Source organism: Amphimedon queenslandica, unplaced genomic scaffold, assembly GCF_000090795.2.
Source record: "Amphimedon queenslandica unplaced genomic scaffold, v1.1 AMPQUscaffold_13217, whole genome shotgun sequence".
Taxonomy (NCBI): Eukaryota; Metazoa; Porifera; class Demospongiae; order Haplosclerida; family Niphatidae; genus Amphimedon; species Amphimedon queenslandica.
The window spans coordinates 25,325-27,454 of NW_003546547.1; the positions used below are offsets into that span (position 1 = coordinate 25,325).

At 33.8% G+C, this 2,130-nt stretch overlaps 1 protein-coding gene across 1 annotated transcript; it reads right to left on the reverse strand.

Annotated features, from left to right (window-relative positions):
* Positions 1–890: 890 nt before the first annotated feature.
* On the reverse strand, positions 891–2,100 carry LOC109584348 (cell wall integrity and stress response component 4-like). Its single transcript, XM_020000053.1, has 4 exons — positions 1,652–2,100; positions 1,534–1,608; positions 1,377–1,493; positions 891–1,326 (listed from the first exon to the last, which is right to left on the reverse strand). Exons 1-4 carry the CDS (start codon positions 2,076–2,078, stop codon positions 941–943), a joined length of 1,005 nt encoding a protein of 334 aa, XP_019855612.1. The 5' UTR covers positions 2,079–2,100; the 3' UTR covers positions 891–940.
* Between the last annotated feature and the right edge of the window lie 30 nt (positions 2,101–2,130).

A 2,130-nucleotide genomic window follows, 5' to 3' on the forward strand; every position in this document is an offset into this window, starting at 1 on the left:
CATATAGACTCTACTTTCAAAGTAAATCTATCAGTAATAATATAAATATGATATACTAGATCACACTTACTTGCAACAAGTGGTGAGTACTGATTACAAATATTGAGCTGACTATTAGCAAATACTTGAGTAAGTGTTAGTTGTTCTCCTCCAGCTCGTCGCTCATAATACTGTGGTGAAGATTGATTGAGGAGATAAGGAGTGACTCTTGAATTAGAATTGGATAATGCCAATAGTCCCAATATGTCACCAGGTAGTACAGTAATATTCCCACCAGTAGAAGTATATTGATAAGATGAATTACCAAGAAATGTCACCTCATCACTGCTACCAATATTATGAATTCTATCGTACAAGTTAGTTGATGTTTCTCTCCATATCTGAATAAAAGGATATTCTCCTACTCCATCATCCTCTGTTGCTAGAAGAATAAAGCTAGATACTTCAACTTGACAAGTAAAATTAACAGAAAAGAACAGATACAGGTATCCCTCAGGTCTAGTGACAGAAGCATTTACTAAACCAGGTAATGAAGACTGCTCTATGAAACCATTAGGACACTGCCCTTGTCCATTTACTAGGAGAAGAAAAAAGAGAGTAGAGAACAGGTCTAATGCAAGACTAGATAGACCTACTTACCTGATGTATTACATATTAATACACAAAGAGTGGTACAGATCAAGCGAGAGAGAAGAGGATACATGTTTACTTCTTGAACAGCAATGAACAAAGAACAATTCTAACTTAATAATCTTGAGATCTAATTATTTGGTGTATTTATTACATTATCACTGTTCTAATTTAGACACTGAACTCAAAATTATTAGACTTCCCAAGTATAAACTTGTGATGGACCACTAATTACATTTTAAAGCAAACACAACCACAAAATTACAACAAAAAATTATAACTGGCACTATGTCCACATGAACTTTGAAACTTAATTTATGTACACATATTCAGCATTGTCTTCTACTTCTGCACTATTATTGGTAACATTATATGCTGGATTATTATTTGTGAAAATAACATTGAATCCATACGCTGGATTATCAGTGGTGATAACATGAGATATAGATCTATATTCTTGATCTTGCTTTAGTGAAGACATGTTATCCTGAACTTTTGTTGTAATGGATCCAGTAGTTCCTTGCTGTATATTACCATCATCTGATGGTTTATTAATAGCTGATGAGTTTCTTTTCACACAAATACATGCCACTATTATCAAAGGTGTAACAATAGCCACTATACATACTGTTGTCACTGTCACTCCAATTATTATAGCTGATGCTGTTGATAGAGTGGTAGGAGAGAGTGGCCTAGCTAAAAGATGAAAGGAAAAAGCATAATTAGTAATTAATCTCACAACTCACATGATGAGGTGTCAAATACTGATTTTGATGCTAACATTGATGCCGATGACGATGATACAAATATTGACTTTGATGTTGACACAGGTCCAGAAATAGTATCAGAAGGAATTATAGATGCTGCAATGCAATTTATTATAATAATCTTAATGATATTTACCTTCAGTAGTGACTCCAGTAACAGTAGATGTTTCAGTTATCATACTACTGCCACTAGTTGTAGTAGTAGAAATACCTACATAGTACTTTAGATTCATTTTGATAATGGATATACTTACTGAGTTCTGCTGCAACTAATGGATAATTATTAGCATTAAAATCCAGTGATCCTGTTATAGTTGACAATGCACCACCAGCTCTAAACCTATTAAGTGGGCCACTCTGTTTCTGTTCATAAAATACTAATCGACTTGAACCTGGTGAAGGAATATAAACACCAAATATGTCTCCTTCCTGAAACTGCAGTGGAATCTGAGGAATAAACTCATAGAGATTAGTACCAATCATTGTAACATCATTGAATGTGATTGAACTAAATGTAACTCTATTGTAACTACTTGAACTTTGTTGACGCCATATCTGGAACTCTGCTAATGCAATTTGATTATTGACTTGATCCTCAGCTCCAAAGATCCATTTAGTAACTGATCCATTACACAAGAAGAACATATCAAGGTACAAATATTGTCTTTGATTTTGAAACATTTGTGATCGATGGATTCTAAGAGCATTTCACCAAGAATGAAGCATGATGAAT

What these genes read in the sequence shown, in the direction of transcription:
- LOC109584348 (XM_020000053.1), bottom strand. Translation starts at nt 2,078, where the DNA reads ATGTTTCAAAATCAAAGACAATATTTGTACCTTGATATGTTCTTCTTG. An exon ending in ATTAGTTGCAGCAGAACTCA is followed by an intron (nt 1,609 to 1,651) that starts GTAAGTATATCC and finishes AGTACTATGTAG; the next exon opens with GTATTTCTACTACTACAACT. An exon ending in TACTGGAGTCACTACTGAAG is followed by an intron (nt 1,494 to 1,533) that starts GTAAATATCATT and finishes ATTGCATTGCAG; the next exon opens with CATCTATAATTCCTTCTGAT.